The sequence below is a fragment of the Pleurodeles waltl genome, chromosome 8 (genome assembly GCF_031143425.1).
Source record: "Pleurodeles waltl isolate 20211129_DDA chromosome 8, aPleWal1.hap1.20221129, whole genome shotgun sequence".
NCBI lineage: Eukaryota > Metazoa > Chordata > Amphibia > Caudata > Salamandridae > Pleurodeles > Pleurodeles waltl.
The window spans coordinates 514,934,313-514,953,333 of NC_090447.1; the positions used below are offsets into that span (position 1 = coordinate 514,934,313).

Consider the following 19,021-nt stretch of genomic DNA (forward strand, 5'->3'; position numbering starts at 1 on the left):
GTATGAACTGTGACTTTGCTTGTAAGGAGCTCAGAGACATTCTGTTTGTCAGAAGAGTTGACTGGGTGGGACCCCAAGAAAAAGAGGGTGTTGGGGATTGCATTATTATAAACTGCCGCTATCCCGGCCTGGCTCAGCGCCTTTTTTCTACACAAAGCATGGTCTCCCTGAGAGAGGGGGAGATTGGTATGGTTCCCCTGTGCTATTTTTATAAGCATTTGCGGCAAGGTGTTGAGCCTCTATCTGGGTTGGGTAGGATTTCCCATGTAGACCGGAGTGCCCGTCAGTCAGCTAGTAGAAGTTTGTATTCTATCAGAAATCCGGATTAGGAAGGGGTGGACTGACACCATGAAAAAAGTCCCATAGCGAGCAGGGTAGCCCCCCATAATGCTGATATGTCTAGGGTGATATAGGGTAGGAAATATACTAAATGCCGTCTCATCTCATGGAATATTGCAGGTTATGATTCTAAACTCTCAGATAGGGCATGGGTCAGGTGTCTGGCTTATTATGATTTGGTCATGCTACAAGAAACTTGGTCGGATGGCAGGCAGCCTGAGACGGCTACCATGGGTTTGCGGTCCCGGCTGTCCAGTCCTGTGGAGGCTGCCCCAAAGGTGGTTTGGTTACCCTGATTAGATTTTCTAAATTAGTGAGAGCATTCCAAATAAACTGCAACCATCAGGGCATATTGATTGTTTTTTTTTTTTTCCCCGACAGCTCAAATGTTCTCTTGGTTAATTTTTACAATGCTGTCTGGGATATGGGATATCAAATGAAGGCCCTTTTCTCTGTCCTGCAGGTATTGAAGGGTAGAATGGAGGAGGTGGGGATGGAATTTTGCGCTGTTGTGGCAGGAGATTTCAATGCTAAGATCAGATGTCTTAGCACAGTGCTTAACCCCTTTGAGTGTGAAAGTGAGGACTACTTAGCTGAGGGGGCTTTGGATGCCAAGGGCTTGGTCCTGATTCAGGGTGTAAGGAATATGGGCCTTGTGATTATTCGTGACCTTAATATGGTAGGCTCCGAGCAGCCCCCTACTTTTGTGGGCAGAGGAGTTGGTTCTACCATTCATTATATTTTTGTGTCTCCTCCTCTGAAAGACTTGCTGATAGGAGGAGAAGTGCTGGAGAACCATCTCAGTGATCACAACCCCCTGGTAGTTCTTTTTAATATTATAGAGACCCTATGTAAACCAAGACGGGGTGGGCCTGCGCTGGTGAACATAAAAGACCAGGGCAGGAGAGTGGGGTGGAAACAAGTAAATTTCTAGCAAGTAGTAGAAAGGGTGGTGGGGGGAAATCTAAATTTGCTCACAGACACTCTCCTAATAGAGACCACTGATCCAAAGAAGTAATGGACGAAATGAAATGCTGAGAGTTAATGTAGCTATTAAGGACTGCCTGTCTTTGGCTGCTGAGCCTCTTGGTAAGCATGCGGGTGGTTGGTTTAGCAAAGACTGCTATGATGCGAAGAAAACCTTGAGGAGGGCTCTTTAAATCCACCCCAGAGACAGGGTCTTTTTTTAGTGATGCGAGGGTTAAGTATAAAAATGTCCTACGGGCAAGAAAACTCAAACTCAAGGAAATTGCCTGGAGCAAATTGGAACGTGCAGTTGAGCTGAAGAGCCCTGCCATGTTTTGGAAGATGGTAAACAGGGGTCTCCGTGAAACTGAAACCTCAGAGAGCCTAGGTTGTAATATAGCTTCGGATGATTGGGTGAATCATTTTTTAAAAATCTTTTAGGGGAACCCCCTAAGAGACAACAGAGACAGTCAACTTGATGCTCCTCCCAATTTAGCCATTAGGTTCACAGTCCACGAGGTTAGGGAAGCACTATGTGATAGTACTGGTAATAAATCTCCGGGCCCGGACTTAATCCCCATGGATCTCTATAAATCTTGTCCCCAGCTATGGGTGCCTATTCTGTTAAATGTTCTTAATGCAGCGGTTACTGTGGGAATCCCTGCCTGTTGGAGAGTGGCCTGCATTATTCCTGTTTTCAAAAAGGGGGACCGAAATAATCCTAAATCCTATTGTCCAATTTCCCTCTTGGATTCCTCCGCTAAAATCTTGGGCCGGATTATCCTTAGGCGCATTGAGGCCTGGATGGCTGAAAGTTAAATTTTGTGCCGGGCACAGTATAGTTTCAGGGAAGGGCTTGGCACTCAGGAACAGTGCCTAATTTTGCTTATGTTGATTGGAAAATATACCTTAGCCAGGAAAGAGACCTTATATCTTGTCTTCATGGACCTCAGCTGTGCCTTTGATAAGGTAAATTGGGCCAGGCTCTGGGAGAGGCTTAATCAGCTAGGCATGGATCCCCACATTGTGGAGTTGCTACGGTACCTTCAATCAGGTACGAATGCAAATGTAAGGGTAGGGATCAGTGGGGAATGCTCGGATACCTCTGAGCTAAATGGGGGAGGGGAGGTGTGCCGGGGATGTGTCCTGGATCCTACTCTTTTCCTGTTGTGTACCAACGGATTGTTTGACTTTTTAGCGGAGCATTGCAGAGATGCCCAAAAAGTTAACGGTAAAAGTGTCCCTGCTTGATGATGCAGTGATTATGGTACGTACCATGAACGGTCTACGTGACGCAGTCAGAGCCTATGATTCCTTTATGACAGCACTTGACTTAGAGATTAATTTTAAAAAATCACATTTTATGGTCCTTGGGAAGCCTCTCAGTAGGGTGGGGATGCTGATGGTTAAAGGACAAGTAATCACTAAGGTGCAGGATTTCCCCTATTTGGGGGTTGTTTTTGATGATAAAGGTTCCTCGAAACCAGGCATTTCTAGACAAGGGGCTCTTTTTAATGCTTCAGTTGGTGCCACTTTTAACTTTGCTGCAAGGGTGGGATACAAACCCATCAAACCCCTCCTTAAAGTCTATAGGCGCCAGTGCTTTCCAGTTCTCCTGTATAGTGCTGCTCTTTGGGGTTATGTGGATATTAGGGCCCCTGTAGTTGAGGAAAATAGTTTTTGTAGAAGGTTACTGGGAGTTGGCCAGAATACTTCTGGGTTCTGCCTACATACCGAGTTAGCTCTGGAGTCTGTACAAGACACCATCCAGCTTGCTCCACTTCTGCTATGGATCTCTATTTGGTCTAATGAATGTGCCTCATTTAACAGAGAGATCATGCGGGATTGCCTGGCCTGTGATCGGGTAAAGGATATCCCCTGGTTGATGTATATAAGAAAGGTGGCTTATCTCCTGGGGCGCCCGAATATGTTTGAGGCTCCGGAGGGTTTGACCAGCTGCGATAAACATTGGGCTAAGGCTAACTTTTTGAGAATCCTGGGGGCCAAAAGAGAGGAGGAAGCCCTAATGAAAAAATCGGTAAGGGAGTTTGCTATGATAAAGATGGGGGTGGGCCCTGAGCCCTATCTCGTAGAGATAAGGAATGTGAGGGAAAGGTGCCTCATTACGCGTTTCCGCCTGGGGATAGTAAGGAGCAGCTTATGTTTTCCGCTGGGTCAGTATGATGAAAAATGAATTAGTCTTTGTCCCTGCAATGGTGTGTCTGTGCAGTCTTTAGTCCATTTTACTCTGTTTTGTGACTTTTATGCACCTTTTAGGCATCGTTTTTTTCTCCCCCTGTTGAGGTCGAAGGGTTTTGTGAAATTTCGCCCAGCTTTTATGTGGCTTTGTATGGCATTGGAGGCATTGGTGTGGCTTGGGCTGGGGTCCTTTCTGAAGGGTGCCATTTCCTGGCGGAATGAACTAGAGTATTTAAAAAAAAAAAAGAAAAGAAAAAAAAAAGTTTTTATATTTTTAAATTGACGGTCTTATTTTCTTTTTAATGAATTTTTAAGGTATTTCAATATTGGTGGATGGTCCCTAGGTGTTATTTATGTATTTGTATATGAATTATTCATGTGTCTGTATGGTTGATTATCTCATACCGAATAAAGATTATTGATTGATTGATTGAGTGTATCCCCGTTTTTGCAGATAATACATTGTGGTCATGTTGCCTGTCCTTATTAACACTGTCTTGTGTGTGATTTGAGTTTGAAAAGCTGTGAGTGCTTTTCACTGCTAGTAATTCCAAATGGCTTCTGTGATAGGTTTGCTGAATTGAGTCCCATTCCCCTTGTATAGTATGGTTGTTGAGATGGGTTCCCCAACCTATCATTGATGCATCTGTTGTGATTATGGTCTGTGGCAGAGGGTCCTGAAAGAACCGTCCTTTTAATAAGTTGGTGTGATTCCACCATTTTAGAGTGATAAGTCTGGCGGTCCAACAACACTAGATCCTGAATGTGATCCTGTGCCTGAGACCATTGTTGCAAAATACACTGCTGTAATGGTCTCACGTGTAGGCATGCACTGGGTACTATTGCTATGCATGATGCCATCATTCCCAATAGTTTCATGATCAACTTCACTGTGTAAGTGTGGTTGTATTGCAGTTCAGATATGAGATTGTGAAAAGCTTGAATTCTCACTGGGTTTGAGTATGCTAATGCTCATTGAGTGTTCAGAATTTCTCCTAGATACAGTTGTATTTGGGCTGACTGCAGGTGAGATTTTGGTAATTGAATGTGAACCCTAGGTTGTGTAGGGTGTCCACTGTATACTGTGTATGTTGCCGACAGGTTTGAATTGTTCTGGCTTCTATGAGCCAGTCATCCAGATACAGAAAGACGTGTATGTGTTTGTCTTCTGAGGAACGCTGCAACCACTGCCAGGCATTTGGTGAATTCCCTTGAGGCTGTTGTTACTCCGAAGGGTAGTACTTTGAATTGGTAGTGCTTCCCTGCTATAACAAATCTTAGAAATTTCCGATGTGCTGGATGTATGGGAATGTGGAAATAGGCATCTTTTAGATCTAATGCTGTCATGTAATCTTGTTTCAGTAGCAGGGGAATGATGTCTTGTAGCATGACCATGTGAAAGTGTACTGACAGAATGTACTGATTGAGGGATCTCAGATCCAAGATTAATCTGAGAGTACCATTTTTCTTTGGTATGAGGAAGTATAGTGAATACACTCCCGACCCTTTTTGGGATATAGGTACCATCTTTATGGCACCTTTGAGTAGTAGTGACTGTAACTCCTGTTTTAATAAATTGAGACGTTCCAGCGTAAGTTTGTGCGAGCAAGGGGGAATGTTATGTGGAGTAGAGAGAGATAAGTTCTAGGCAATAACTATGCCGTATAATTGATAGAACCCATTGATCTTTAGTAATGTTATGTCATTGTGGGTAAACATTTTCCAGTCTTTCTCCCACCGGAGATGTATGCTGTGTGGGGATCTGTAAAAAGTCACTGTTTGGTTGGGGTGGAAGAACCTCTTGGGGCAGTTGATTTATCTTTCCCTCTATAATTATTCCCTCTGTAAGGGCCTCTAAAGGAGCCTCTGTTGTAAAAATGTGTCCCTTGTTTGTGTTGGGATGTGGATGGCTCTCAGGTTGAGGGTTTGAAACTACCCCTAAACTGCGGCCTGAGTAGATGTAGTGTAAAGGACACCCATAGCTTTAGCTATATCAGAGTCCTTTTTCAGCTTTTCTATTGTAGTATCAACCTCTGGCCCAAATAGGTGCTGCTTATCAAAGGGCATATTCAACACTGCCTGTTGTTTTTGTGGTTTAAACCTTGGAGTCCTTAACCATGCATGCCTTCTAATAATGACACCATGTAGGAAGCTGGCTCTGTATATACTATATCAAAGTAAGATATAATGTGCACAGAGTCCACGGGTCCCCCAGAGGCTTAACAGAGGCTAAAGTAGATAATACTAATGCTCTCTTTTGTGGTAGTGTGGTCGAGCAGTTAGGCTTATCAGAGGGTAGTGCAAAGCATTTGTTGTACACACACAGACAATAGAAGAAGCCCACACTCAACGACTTAACTCCAGATCAATGGTTTTTACATAGCAAAAATATATTTTCTTAGTTTATTTTTAGACCCACAAGATTCAAGTTGCAGGTTACGTACTTCAATAGATTTGTAGTTCACACATGTATTAACAGTACTTTGAAATCGATAAGTTATACAGTTTTTGTAATATTTGCAATTATCTGTTTTAAAAATGGACACAGTACAATTTTCAGAAACAGTTCCTGGGGGATGAAATGTTAGTTCAATTTGCAGGTAAGTATACAACACTTACAGTTTTAGTCTCTGGGTTTTAGGAAGTCCACAGGTTGGGGTTCAAGTTAACCCCAAACACCCACCACCAGCAACATGGGGCCAGCCGGGTGCAGAGGTCAAAGATGAGCAATTTTAACGTGGGCTCCTATGGAGACAGGGGTACTCAGAATCAGGTCTGCCTGCAGGTAAGTAGCTGCGGCTCTGAAGGCAGACCAGGGGGCATTAGAGGAGCACTGAAGGGGCCATAGGTAGGCACCAAACCCACAACCTCAGCGGCACAGGGGTGGCCACGTGCAGGGTGCAAACAGGACATCGGGTTTCCATCACTGGTCTATGAGGGGACCCCAGGGGTCACTCAGAGGCTGCAGGCGAGGTCTAGGGAGGTGTCTCGGGCACACCGCCGGTTGGACAGGGAGGAGGGCTGCCTGCTGAATGTGGCTGTGCCAGGCGTCAGTTTCTCCAAGGCCTGGGGGCTGCAGGTGCAGTGGCGTCGGATATCTTCGTCCGGAGCTTTGCGGTCAGGGGGGTCCTCGGGATTCCCTCTGCAGGCCTTGTCGTGGAGAGGTCAACCTAAGGTGGGCACTTGCTCGGAATCGCCTGGGGATCCTCTCTAGCTGTTTGGACCACCTGGGCACGGTCCGTGGCCATCGGGTGCAGAGTGGTTAGGACTCACACATTCGGAGTGAAATGGGAGTCTTTGGTTGTTGGTTTCTTCTTGGACAGGGCTGCTGTCCAAGGAGTTCTTGGTACTTTTTTGGTGCAGGGCAGTCCTCTGGAGCTTGTCAGAGGTCGCACTGGATGCGTCGCTGTCCTTGTGAAGGTTTTTGAAGCAGGAGACAGGCCGGTAGGGCTGGGGCCAAAGCAGTTGTCATCTTCCTTCTTCTCTGCTGGTGGTTTCACCTAAGCAGTCCTTCTTCTTCTTTTTGGATCGCGCAGGAATCTGGTGAGCTGGGTTCAGGGAGACCCTTAAATCCTAGATTTAGGGGCGTTTTAGGGGTCAGAGGGCAGTAGCCAATGGCTAGTGTCCTTGAGGGTGGGTACACCCTCCTTGTGCTCACTCCTTTGGGGAGAGGGGCACAAACCTAATGCTATTGGTCCCTGTTCTCCAACCCAAGATAGAGGATTCTGTAGGGAGGGGGTCACCTCAGCTCTAGACACCTTAGGGGTGGTCACTCCTACCTGTTTTCCCTAATTTTCCCGCCGGACTTGCTACCAAAAGTGGGGCTTTGTCTGGGAGGTGGGCAACTCCACTAGGTGGAGTGCCCTGGGGCACTGTAATCCGAGGCTTGAGTCTTCGAGGCTCACCGCCAGGTGTTACTGTTCCTGTAGAGGGGAGGTGTGAAGCATCTCCACCCAGGGCAAGCTTTATTTCTGACCACAGAGTGCACAAATGCACTCACCCCATGTGGTCAGAAACTTGTCTGAAAGTGGCAGGCTGCCACAGACCAGTCAGTCCTACACTAGCAGTTTGGCTAACATACAGCGGGGTATCTCTAAGATGCCCTCTGTGTGCATTTTTCAATAAATCCCACACTGTCATCAGTGTGGGTTTATTGTGCTGAGAAGTTTGATATCAAACCGGATCAGAGGGTGCAGGTTTATACTTTTTATCCACCCTTGGTGTAATAATTCTAGATTTACCAGTTCCCTGAAAATGTCTTCTGCATGTTTAAGCACGCCTGGGGGCAGAGGGAGACACTGATCCTCCTTATTAGTAGATGTTAGGGTATCAAATAAAAAAAACATCCTCAATGGGATCTGTATGTAATTGTACCTTATGATACACCAGCTGCCCTAGCTACAACCTGATTGTAAGCAGTGGTATCTTCAGGGGGTGATGGTATCAATCAGGATCATTAGGAAGTATGGGATCTGTATCATATAGGTCCCATGGATCTATATCCTGTTGAGTGCCATATAAATCATCACCATGTGTTGAAATAGGGGATTGTAGAGAAAATTGAGTAGGTGAAGGTGGTGGTGGTGGAGTATCTGGTGGTATAGAAGCAGGAAGTAAAGGAAAATGTGGTGGTGAAGGATTTTTCGCTGTTTAGTGTCCATTACTTCAAATATGGGCCTTATTTCAGAAGACTCCTCAGTAACTGGAGCATATTTTCCAGCCAAGGGTTTCAGCTCCGAAAGCCTGGATACCGAATGTTTGAATCGGTCTGAAAATGTCGGCTCTAAAAGTGTTCATTTTTTTGGGTTTGGAAGTGGAAGTCTCTGGTTTTTGGCTTGATCCCAACCGGAGTGTTGTTATCCGATTGTATTTTTCAGATCCGACCATGGCTGGCAAGCAGTGGGGGGACCCAAGACCAGTGCTGAAGTCTTTTTGGTTGTCTTTGGGTGATGGGAAGGGGCTGATGTACTCACGTACTGTGCTGATGGGATGGATTGGCTGTCAACATCGGAATCTCAATCCGAATCACAGTCTCCAATGGAAACGGTTGCGTGATGTGCCGATTCCTCTTGTGCGTGTTCTTCTCCGATGATGTCGAGCATTTGTTCTGACGACTTGGTCGCCATCTCCAACCGACATGCTCTTCGATCCCTAAGAGCCTTCTTCGAACAAAAGGATCGACAAGCATCACAGTTCTCTTCTCTGTGATCCGGAGACAGAGATTGCACACCAAGTGCTGATCGGTGTATGGAAACTTGTTGTGACACCGAGGGTAAAAGTAAAACGGAATCTGTTCCATCAGCTTAACATTGTTCGTCTACCAAGTGTCAAAGTAGGCCCAAGAAGGGCGAGGTCACCCCTGAGGGGGCTTGTAATCGACCCCGACAATTACAATCAGATTGAATGTAATATTGTTAAAAACCCGATCGAGAACTATATTGACATTTAAAGAAAAGAAGAGCAAAGTTCAGACTGTATCGGACAGAGATCTACCGGAGCGAGAGGAAACTTGTCCGAAACCCGATAGCGGAAAGGAAACAATCTAACAAAGGACTCGATGCCCAGGCGCACTATCATCGAGACTTAAGCTCATGGCTCGAAAACCTTCTTAGAAGAAAAACAACTTGTAACAGTCCGAGCCCAACACTAGATGGCGCACTTGCAAAGCATGTGTGTCTGAAGCTACACATGCCACAGAACATCTCTATCTATATTTACTGAAAAAAAATATGTACTGCTATTAAGCTCACATATTACATCACTTATATGTTCTATGGCATCATTGCTAAGATCACTGACAACATCTGACATGACAATTGATTACATCACTGTGCATGGCTAGGGTGCAAGTTATAATTACTTCAGTTAACTATAACAGGTGTAATTCCGTTTTTTTCTTTGTTTAAAATGTTATGTTTAAAGTGACATTTTCAAGTGTTATTGCTTTAACCTTTGTTTAAAAAAAAAAAAATGAAATTCACAGAAAAATTCAAAAGTAATATTTTATTACCATATCTAACTATGCCAATCCCCAGCCGCGCATGGCCTTTGGTGAGCAGCCACACTCTACGGGTTAGCCGCAGGACCAACCGCCCATATGCAGAAAACCCACCACAGACACTCCAAATTCCCTTTTTTGTAAGAAAATAAATGTTTTTTTTATTTAAAATTTTTTTTTTTAATATGTCAGAGAGGGAGGACTATACAAAGAAAAAGAAGACATAATATATCCATGAAGAAACAAAAAAAAAAGAAACAAAGAGGGCCTGGAAGAAGACAGTTGAATACATCACATATCAAAACAGTTAACATCTTTTACAATATATCTTGATTTTCCAACCATCTAGTCAATGGTGCCCATATTCGTTCCCCCCATGCCTCTTCTTATGACCCTTTAGTTTATAAAGACTTAATTCAATATTATAGATGGCAAGTAATCTAGAGCGCCATCCCTCAAACGTGGAGGGTTCTTTTTTGATCCAATCTGTAGCAATACAAAGACGATATATTGCCATTGTTAAAAATAAAAATCGCCTTATTTTATACAGTGCGGGCTCCATACTTTCAGATGAGTCCATAACCCCCAGTACTACTAACATAACAGTTACCTGAACATTGCAACCCGTAATCTTCCTGAGGAATACCTCTATCTCGTTCAGAATTCCCCGTAACTTTGAGCATGCAAAAAACATATGCGTTATCTCAGCTTCAGCTTCCCCACAACGAGTACAAATTCCAGAGGATTTCCCTCACTTTTTCAACTTTGCAGGAGTGTAATATAGGTCCATCAGTGTCTTGTAATGTTGGGTTTTCAGATTAGCTGAGAGAAGTGTTGTATCAGCCATAACTAAAGATTGGTCCATCCATTCCCCAGCCAACCCGAACCGTACAGTCCATCGCTCATTCTGATGTACCATATCATCTGATTGTAACTCAATTAGTAAAGTATATAACTTGCCAATCTTGGCACCACTTTTAACAGCCTCAACTACTGGAATCTCCAACAATCCCTGACCTGTCAGACTTCTGAGAATGAAGAAAATTTCGTATTTGCAAAAACTTAAAAAAATGGGTCCTAGGTAAACCGTATTGGGACTGCAACTCCATAGAAGATTTACATCTGGATTTGCAATACAAATCTCCAACTTAGATTATTCCCCTGGAACGCCAAATCGCTAGTATGGGATCCCTAAAGATATAATTTGGAATAGCCGAGAAATTCATTGGTGTGTAAGCCGTAATCTTTCCCAGTCCCATACTCTGTTTTATCTGAGCCCACACTTTGAAGGCGGCTAAGAAAGGCTTAAATCTTACTTTTTTTAAATAGCTTGGGTCCTCAAATTTCGATAACCATCCGCTTGCCTCCCCACCCACCATCATAACATAGATAGGAGTTTGCTTTACTTCTACATCTCCACTGGAACTTCCCCTTATAAGTTCATCCATATGTTGAAGACAACAAGCATAATAGTACAGTGTGAAATTAGGGACTGACCAACCACCTCGGTCCTTGGGAAGTGTCATGTACTTCATTGCCCTTCTCGTTTTAGCATATCCCCATAAGAAGTTATTCCCCATTTTTTCCAATCTCTTAAGCCACTTTTTGGTAACCTCAAGGGGAATAGCCCGAAATAAGTATAACATTTTCGGAAGAACCAACATTTTCAGTACATTGCAGCGACCCTCTAATGATAAGTGCAAATTATGCATTCTATCTAAATCCTTCTTTATTCTATTTAACAGTGGAATGAAGTTAATTTCCACCAGACGATTAACCACAGGAGTAATTTTAACCCCCAAATACACCGCTTCCGATACCAGGCGCTTGTCTGTTAGCGAAACATGCTCACAACATACTATCTGTGTCTTATCAGAATTCAACTTATAACCAGAGTATCTTCCAAACTCTCTTGCCTCTATTTCTACTGCCTTAATAGCTTCCTCCCGGGTTGCTTGTCACTATAGCTACATCATCAGCATACGCAAACACCTTATATGTTTCTCCATGATATAATAGAGGGTTAATATTTTGGCATTCTTCTAATCTCATCAAGAAAGAATCAAGGTATAAAGCAAAGAGCAAGGGGGAGCAGGGACATCCCTGTCTAGTCCCCCTTGAAATTGAAATAATACCTGATTCCAAACCTGCAATGTATATTCTAGCTTTTGGGGCTGCATATAAGGCTTTTATGGCTGTAATATACCCACTCCCTATGCCCTTCCAACGCATAGTGTCCCATAAAAACTTCCATGATACACGATGAAATGCCTTCTCGGCATCTAAAAGTAATAGTCCTAGAGTTGTTTGATGCAATTCTGCAAGATCAAACATGGATATTATTCTTCTTATATGATCAATTGTATCTCTGCCAGGAATAAATCCATGTTGTTGTTTCCTTACCAGACTGACTATTACATTTGCCAGTCTACTAGCCAGAACCTTGGCATAAATCTTTCCGTCTACATTCAACAAGGAAATAGGTCTATACGAACTGGAAAGCTCTGCTGGTTTATCCTTTTTTTTTAACACTATAATACTTGCACATTCCCACGTTGGGGGCGCATGGCCTGTCTGCGCTATACAGAAAATACTATGCATGTCCTTTTTTATATCTGCTAAAAAAAACTTGTAGAATTCAAGTGGTATAGCATCCGGCCCAGCGGCTTTCCCTGTTGCCAGGGAGCTCACTGCCGCAATTATCTCTTCAATCTGAATTGGTGCATCTAATATACTTTGTTCCTCAGGAGAGAGCCTGGTACCTTTTAATTCCCCCAAGAATCCGCTGGCCTCTTTTTGCAACTGTTCAGAGTACATTATATCCTCTCTATATAAATCCTGATAGTAGCCCTTAAAGACCTCTAGAATTCCTTCTACCTCTGCATGTTTCTGCCCGTTACTATTGATTATATTCAAAATATTCTGCTTAACAGCCTTTTGTCTAACCCGCCTAGCTAGGACTTTTCCTGTTGTTTCACCATATTCATAGTGTTCCGATCGACGACTTTGATAACCAGCTGCAACTGTTTTGTTCAAAAAAGCATTTATTTTAGCCTTAAGAATCGTCGTCTGGGTCTGGGTGAGAGTAACTTCTTCTTTGCTAGCAATTTTAAGGGCTAATTCCCTTTCTTTTGTTATTAATCTTTCTTGAAGCTCTGCAATTTCCTTGCCCCTAGCTTTCTGTACTCCCAAACTATAACTAAGGGTTTCACCCCTTACCGCAGCTTTAAATGAGTCCCATACCATCCCCGGATCTGCCGTATTCCTATTAATGTCAAAAAATTTATGAATCCACACTCTCATATAAGATATATATCCTGGGTCAACCAACAATTTCCTGTCAAATGTCCACGCACCCCGTGAACTAGATGGCCCCCTTGCTACTATAGACAGAATTAACGGATTATGATCTGATAAAAATCTGGGCTTGCATTCTATTTCAGCCCCTCTAATTAAATTTTGTGATATAAGAAAGTAATCCAATCTTACTAATTTAGCGTGTGGGAAAGAGTAGTAGGTATACCCTGGATTTGAAGTTTTAATATTTTCCCAAACATCCATCAACCCATGTTCCATAACTAACCTCCTTAAAGCTTTCAATACTTTGGGCTTTCGGCCCTGATATAGGCTCTGAGCACCCATACTATTACTACCTACCTCTAAGTGAAGATTTAAATCTCCACAAGCAATTATTGGTAAGGGCCATCCGGCTAGTTCTACATTCAATGTATCCAGAGGCTCAGCCTCGTCAAAGACTGATCCATATATAGTACAAAGAGTAAATTTAAATGTATTCACAGATAACTCTGCGAGAGCCCAACGCCCATCGTTACTTGTTCGAGATCGAAAAATATGAACATTGCTCTTTCTAGCAAATATCGCCACCCCACGTGTCGACAGCTCCTGCCGGGTGCAAACCAGAGGTGTTAACCCAAGCTCTCGAATGAGCTCTCGCTTACTCCATGCAATATGTGTTTCTTGTAAACAGTATAAATCTGATTTAATTAGTTTAAGCCCAGCTGCCACTCTTTTCCTTTTTTGGGGGCTATTAAGACCACAAATATTCAGCGTACATATCCTTAATCTATTTGTCATATCGCTCAGCTTGTTGTACCAATCTCATATCACTGCTTCTTCCTCTAAATAAACCTACTTGTTGACATTGAGCCATATAAATCTTCTTCCTCCGACATGTCTTCATTAACTTATTCTGAACATTCCTACCTATATTAGCACTTCCCCGCTCCCCACCACCCCTCTCCCACCCTCCCACCCCTTGCCACCCAACCCTACTACCAACTACACCCCCCTACACCCCCCCATACTCCTAACCTTATCCTTACACCCAGTTTATGGAAAGTATGGGATCTTCCTATCCCTAATGATGGTAGAACACCCGCTCCGGCCATCCCAACCAGTGCCTATTTTTTTTCTTTTTTTTAGACCTTTTCTCTCTTTTCTCCCTTTCTTTATCTCTATCTCTCTCTATCTGAATACTATTTTGTCTGAATCTTACAAAGGGGTAATTAACCCTAAGGGAGGAGCACTAAAGGGTTATTTACCACCACCACATCTTCTCAACACTCAGCTCCTTACCCTTTCTACTTTCCCCACCCTCTACCTTAGTCAAAGAACTCTACTTTGGGAAACCGGACCACTGAGTCCACCCATAAAAGCTCTTGCTTTCACTTCTGACGTAAAGTACTGGGTCCTGTTATCCATTACTACTTTCAATTTAGCTGGATTTAATAAAAATGCCTGTGCCCCCTTATTTTGGAGTGGCTGAATTAACTGACGGAGCCTCCACCTTTTATCAACGGTACTATGGCAGAAATCTGGTCTCACAAAAAACTTGCATCCCTTAGCCTTACTTCTAGAATTGGGTTGAGCTCGATCATATATGGCCTGTCTTGCCTGATAATTAAGCAAAGAGATTAATATCGCTCTGGGTCTACCACTTCCTCCTTCTGAGTTTAAACCTACTTTGCTAAAGGAAAATCGGTGGGCTCTTTGAATCTCTCTATCCCAATCCCACTGGTGCAAATCCGGAAAGGCCTCCTTAAAAAGTGCGACCATAAAGCTATGTGTATCTGATCCTTCAAGTCCCTCTGGCACACCCAGTACACGCAAATTATTCCTCCTTAGTCTGTCCTCTAAGTCTGTCAATTTCCACTGAGTGTCCTCCAGTTGTTTCTCCATAGCTTCTCGAGTCACTTGATGAGATCCGGCCTCATCCTCCAGATGCGAAATACGGGTCTCCACTTCTTCCATCCGTGTAGTGAACTCCGAACATGTCTTCGCCACCCGACAAATTTGGATTTGCATCTTGCGGCAAGCCAATTGAGTCCTACGGCGCTCAGATTTAGATTCTTCTCAATGTTCCATAATACTTTGATATATGGTTTCCAGTGACACAGGATTAGGCTGTTTTTCAACATTGTCATATAGAGTTAAATCATCCTTAGAATACTCCCACTGCAGACCCTGAAGACCCTTAGTGTCCAGTGAGTTAATAGAGTGCTTGTTAGGTCCTGCTTGCTCGCTCCTCTTCCACTGTTTTTTCCTAACCGTGGCATTCTTGCTGCTTTCATGCGATTCCCTCCCCAGTGCCAAGGAGGACACCTCAGAATCAAGCTCTGAAGAAGTCTTATCCGCCTCTAAGTCCAGCTGCTCATTACTTGACCAACTTGAATGATCCGATAATGAAAAAAACGTATCCCCTTGCATTGTCTCGTTATCCCGTAACATCATAGGCCCCTGTTTTAACAGACTTATTCCGGCAAGATGTGACGAATCTCCGTTACTGCTTAGAAGTTCTTGTTGTGACTGTTGTTGACTTCCCTCATCTACCTGTGGCAGTAACATATCACCTTGAAAGCTCTTCCTCTGTTCCGCCTGACTTCCAATAGCTTGTTTTTCTAAGGCTGCCACATCTACAACATCACTCTGCCTCCCCCCATCTTCCTGTGGGGGGGGGTCCTTCCGCAGCTGCCATCTCAACGGTTGCTAGTTGACCAGCCACCACAGCAGCGGAGGGGGTATCTGTACCCCCGCCAGTATGTCCTTCCCTCTCTCAAAAAACCTGTCTAGCGAGGCATTCTTAGTTTTAGAAACAATCTTCTCCCCCAAGCCTTGTTTTGTATCCATTGTCCCCCCCTGCTGAGTTGACAAACTAACCCTTACCGGTGTACCCCGTCCAGACAAAATCGCATTCTTCGCCCCCTTTGGCGGCATTTTTACTCTCTTTGCTTTCTGAAACACAGCTGCGTTATTGTGGTATATACCAAATGCCCAGCGTCTATAATAAAGAAAAGAAACTCTAACCGTTTTCTGAATCCACGTCTGAAGTTGTCCCCAATTGGCGTCCGGGAGCACAAACCAGACGTTGCCCTCAGGCAGGAGCGAACCAGACCGCATTCCACGGAGGCGATGTAAAATCCTTTTGACCCCGTCAGCAATATCCACGCTTTTTTTTCTTCCCTCAAGCAAGACCAGGAACAGATCAAGAGCAAAGCAAGCTAGAGCACTTCTCACAAAAGTAGCGTGTAATCCTTTTATGTTAACAACAGTATCCACAATTATTTCAACAGCAGCAAGCTGCCGTGTATAAAGTATCCAGTGCCACTGTCTGAAGCGAAGCCAAAGCCGCTACATTATATCCGGCGGGAGGACTCGCGAGGACGCCGCCGCTAAGCGAGGTAGCATGTAATCTTTTTATGTTAGCAACAGTACCCACAATTATTTCAACAGCACCGTGTCCAGTGCCACCGCCAGAAAGCGAAGCTGAAAGCACTACATTGTATCCGACGGGAGGGCGCGCGAGGGCACCACCGATAAGCGAGTCTCCGGCTCGCAGAAAGGTTTCCACCGCACTGGAGGTTTCCGGCCGAAGCAGATGTTGCGCGGCCGAATTACGTGACCGCCATCTTGATGGTTTTCCAAGTCTTCGGACTATCACAGGAGCCAGGGATGACCACAGTACCCGAAGGACTCTAGTGGGTTTAAGTGGGTGGTGCTGCATTGCAGGAACCCAAAAACACATATTTTCTAAATTGCCCCCACCTCCAAGGTTCAGACGGTCAGGGTACCTCTACCCTACCCGCTTACACCTTATTTATTAGAATTTTAAGGATATGGGGACTGAGTCCCCATGTACTGTAATAGTGGCCAACGCATTTCTGTTCATGTTGCGGCCAGCCAATCAGAGCGTGATTTCCCACAGGACTTGCAGGAGCAAGACCCCTCAGCCAATCAGATCGCTCCATCGCACACAAAAAGTATTAAACACAATTCAGAGTAAAGGGTTGTGAAGTCCAGCAGTTTTCAAAATTTCACAAGCTTTATTTCACTAGAACGTGTCAATCGCAATACCTCCGAATCCCTCAACTTTGTAACATAGTCCCATGTGTACTGAGAGAAGTACCAGTATTGTACTCACTAACTGAGGAGTTTCCACTTCTTAGATAGGGATCTTCTCCTTTGTTAATCATCTTTAGAATATCAGGTTTCAGAAGCCGACAATCTGCAGTTAAAAAGACATTTTCATATATGCATGCTGCCCACAATAGTGATTAAAAAAGTGTTCATGTTAAATCATTTCTACATTTTGAGAGTTAGTTTGGAATATGCAAACAATAGTTTCACAGACCTCCTACAAGAAGCATCAACTGGTTATAGCTGATAAATGCATGCACTCGAAATGCATCTGGTCACCCATTATCATTGTTTGACATATAAACATTTGCTTTTCAGCGCAAGTAACAGCCCTGCAACATTGGCTACCACAATTTTAATTTGCTGAAAATCTTGCAAAATCCAACTCAATCACATTGCCTTTCTACTTGTGTATACAGCTGGAAATAAATAAACACAACTATATAGAAAAGTGCTGAATAACTGCTGAATGCCAGTAAAGCAAGACTGTAAGTTGCAATGTGGGGGGGAATTAAATTGTCTACGGAGAGAGCTGTGTGTGTGAATTCGAAAAAATTAAACCTGATGGCACAACCTCCAACACCCACTTTCTGTCAGGTTTCCTTGTATTTTAGATTAGGAACAGATTTCACCAGGTTGACAAACTCAACGTGGTGAATAGCCTTCCTGGTGAAAATCACTGTTTGGTGTTTGTTTTTGCCCAATTTCATTTGCAGACGTGTGGGTCAAAAGGGGGTATAGCTGAGGGGAGGGGCGGGTGGAATGTAGAGGATTGGGGGAGGGGCCAGGTGGCAGCTGTTAGTGTGTTGGTGGCAAATTTTCCTATTACCCCTCCTGTTCTTTTCACCCTATTCCCTGGTCACTAAGTTTATCCTCTGGTGTGTGTGTGCACCTTTTCATCCGTTTCTTTCTGTCCCTTCCCCCGGCTTGTGTCCTTGTGCCCAAATACCACAAAACACCCTAATGTCCTGTTCTTGTGGTTTTTAACATACCTATTTTCTTTACCGACATTGTTTCTTCAAGCGCAACACTGAACGAAGAGCTGCTACTCATAGGGGTTTCTGTTGGGGTAAACTTGTGTATAACACACATACAATTATTCAGTTTTTTCCCCCAAGTAACCCTTTCCATTTTCTTGCAAATGTTATTACCGTCCTAGGTTTGTCAGTCTGGAAATCACGATTTTAGATTTTTGTGGAAACCAGGCTGAACCCATGGAAAGAGGTAAACATTTTCATGCTGTTCTGTCAAAAGAGTTGCCCAAGACATCATAACAAAATAAGTTGCTTTTTCATTGGCAAGCCAGAAACTGTCCTATTCATCAGTAGAGTGCGATCAAACACCTCTATTGCAACTATTTCAAAGTGTAACTTTCTCAGATTGTAGAACTGATTGCCAAAGAGGCTTTTTAAACTTCAGACTACTGTATGACATACCAAACACTGTAAACATAACCCTCGCTAAAGACTCAAGTCAGAAAAAATGCAAATGGGGGTGGGGCACAATAAGATGACAAAAACTGCAAAACAACAGATCTGTCCTTGGCAAGCTGGTCGGGTGGTCATTTAGGCCTCGGCTAGATAGTGATTAATATAATGCATCCACTGCTCCTATTTTAGCAACTATTTTAGGGACTACTTTTTTCTTTGTGTTTCAGCACGTCACACGAGCGCTCATGTTTTCACTCACTCCATTTCTGTAAACAGGTCTATAAATCTTCTTCTTATCCCATCATATTTGCTGAGCATTTAAAGACCAATGTCAAATGTCAGGTGCTGTTTTCCAAGGACGCAAGTTTACTTCTTATTGTCTGACTTCAAAGCAAGAAAATTATTTAAAAATAAATAAAAATGTAATGTCCAGGTGTTGCTTGTCCGCGTTTGGGGGAGGTCATACTGCAATTCCCATCGAGTCGTAGGGTCTCCTCAAATTCTCATTTTATTTCTTGACAACCTCTTTTTGGTCTCCACTTGTCCTCTTCCAATCCCCTTTCTGCTTTTATTCGTCCTGTGTTAAATGCTTCCTGCTTCCCTTTCTGTTTGCAGTCTGTTTATATCCACATTCTGTCCCTCCAGTTTCTCTCCC

At 43.7% G+C, this 19,021-nt stretch overlaps 1 protein-coding gene across 4 annotated transcripts in view; it reads right to left on the reverse strand.

Annotated features, from left to right (window-relative positions):
- Positions 1-19,021, reverse strand: part of LOC138250087 (zinc finger protein 664-like) — a 190,742-nt gene that overhangs the window by 61,673 nt on the left and 110,048 nt on the right. For all 4 annotated transcript variants that reach the window (XM_069204495.1, XM_069204498.1, XM_069204494.1 and 1 more), the window contains one exon: positions 16,941-17,024. In XM_069204495.1, the coding sequence (XP_069060596.1) occupies positions 16,941-17,024 (84 nt within the window). The remainder of the gene's footprint in view (positions 1-16,940; positions 17,025-19,021) is intronic.